General features: G+C 56.6%; 1 protein-coding gene across 1 annotated transcript in view; it reads right to left on the minus strand.

The window, feature by feature from the left end:
* Nucleotides 1–1,909, minus strand: part of LOC105539088 (TBC1 domain family member 3B-like) — a 23,578-nt gene extending 21,669 nt beyond the window's left edge. Inside the window, 4 exon segments of the mRNA XM_011979208.1 lie at nucleotides 53–135; nucleotides 298–370; nucleotides 649–803; nucleotides 1,797–1,909. Of these exon segments, the coding sequence (XP_011834598.1) occupies nucleotides 53–135; nucleotides 298–370; nucleotides 649–698 (206 nt within the window). The 5' untranslated portion in view covers nucleotides 699–803; nucleotides 1,797–1,909.
* Nucleotides 1,910–2,151: the final 242 nt, after the last annotated feature.

Consider the following 2,151-nt stretch of genomic DNA (forward strand, 5'->3'; position numbering starts at 1 on the left):
TCCCTGAGCTGAGACAGGTGCTTCAGGGGTGAGGGGAGCACAGAGGACTCACTGCAGAATCCCGAAGCGATCAATGTTGTTGTAGATTCCAACAGGCTCAGGCCCCATGTCCTCTAGCAGCCCAGCTCGGTGTCCCTGTAACCCAGAGGGAGGCCTGGTGAGGGGTCCAAGGTAAAGGGTGCAAGGGCCTGGGGGTAGTGGCCACCCGTGCCCACTCTGTGCTCCTAGGGAGCCCAGGACCCTTTGACCAGGGCGCACTGGAAGAGGCCTCCCTCCAAGGAGCAGACCAACCTGTACCTTCTCATAGTTCACGATGATATTCTCTCGCTCCTGTGCCCACAAACTATCTGCATCCTCTATGATTACCATCCTGTGAGACAAAATCATCTAAAAGTTACATTGTACCTGAGAGCTTCAGGGAAAACCTGAACCGTTCCCAGCAGGCTCCCAGATGCTGGCTGGCTGTGTAACCCCCATTCCACCACTGTCCCCAGGTAAAAAGGGGACCAGACTCAGTGGCCCACACCTGCACGAGTCTCTGGAGTCTCAAGCCCCAAGCAGGTGTGGGCATCATCCCAAGGACTTGAGGACAGTGGGACCTGGACAGAGAATCCCGTCATCCCCAAATGCCATGAAATGGGGACACACCTGCCCCAGCAGGTTGAATGATGTCCACCTGCCAAGGGTGAAAGGCCCATGATGGGCTATTCCAGGGATGTGGAGGGAGACTGAGGTCAGCGACCAGAGGTCTCTGTACAATCCGCCTCCTGGGATGCTCAGGGACCACAGAGATGCCCAGTTTCCTACAGGGAACAAGATCTCTCCTGACTGCTCTGCTCTACTCTGCTCATCACTTTGGCTCCTGTGGCCCTTCAGTCTGAACAGTGAAGCCACTTTAGGAATAATGCCAGTTGAGCAGGAGGGTGTTCGGTTTGGGGGATGAAAATGATCTATTGTGCTAGGGGAAACCCTCACTCGGGGAGGGACTAGACTCCACCATTCTGAGCTGTCCCTACAGGAGGGGGCTTCATTTTCCCAGGTCGCTGAGGAAGAACAGTGGGTCCTTGGTCCTGGAGAACACCTGGATAGACAGTCCCTCCTGGGAACACTTGGGGCAAAAGGAGGGCGAGGCCTCGAGAGGACCAGACAGAGCAAGAAATACATGTAGAGAACCCCAGGGCCTGGACCCCTTTGAATAGAAGGGAAGATGGTCTCCCCCCAGCCAGCCCTCTAGGGGTCCTTCATTTTCCACAACTGCCCAAGGGCAGAAGGCTCCCCTGGACAAGGGACCATGTGTGTTCAGTGAGGCCCACAGCCACCATCAGGACCCAGCTTAGGGCACAGAGGTGTTCTGAGGACCCTCCTATTCCCCCCATCCACAGTGGATCCGTCCCAGTGGCTCTGCCAGGGCCAGGCTCTGCCCCATCAGGATCGGAAACCTGGGCAGATTTGGGATCTAGAGCAGGCAGGTCACAGGGTTCCGGCCTGAATTCCAGCACAGCGTACGGCAGGGCTGAGAGCAAAACCCAGGTTCATGTCTGGATTCCCAGGCCGGTTACCGCCTCTCTAACCCCAGACGTCTCATCTGTCGAATGGGTACACTAGGGAACGGCACTCACTCTATGAAGCCACCATGAGGACGAAAGAGCCAATCTTCTACACGGGCAGTGTAGAACGGGCGCCCGGTGAGTACTTAGGGATGACCCTCCTCGGTAGCTGCCCAGAGGCCAACACCACCCACAGCATAGCCACTGTCCCCACGTCAGCCTGGAGGGAAGACAGCAGGTCACACTCACCTGATTCTGATGAATCAGCTGGCCTGCGTTATGCCTCTCAGGTAGAAAATCTTTGAGTCCACAAAAGTATTCCCAGATACCACTGTGTGTGTGTGGCTGCTGTAGAACACAGAGGCAGGCCGGAGAGCGGATTGGTGCTAAGCACCAGTGACATTCTGAGGTCATGGCACGCATCACAGTGGGGCCCTGCCCGGGTCAGCAGCGCCCAGAGACAGGGTCCTCCGCTGCCTGAGGCGTCAAAACACCTGCCTGCAATGTGTTTGTGCACATGCGTGCACACGTGTACATGGGTAAACACATCTGTGCACATGTGTGTGGCTTCTCTGGCCATGCCTGGTTGCCCCACTCATGTGTG

The sequence above is a fragment of the Mandrillus leucophaeus genome, unplaced genomic scaffold, assembly GCF_000951045.1.
Source record: "Mandrillus leucophaeus isolate KB7577 unplaced genomic scaffold, Mleu.le_1.0 Scaffold1038, whole genome shotgun sequence".
NCBI lineage: Eukaryota > Metazoa > Chordata > Mammalia > Primates > Cercopithecidae > Mandrillus > Mandrillus leucophaeus.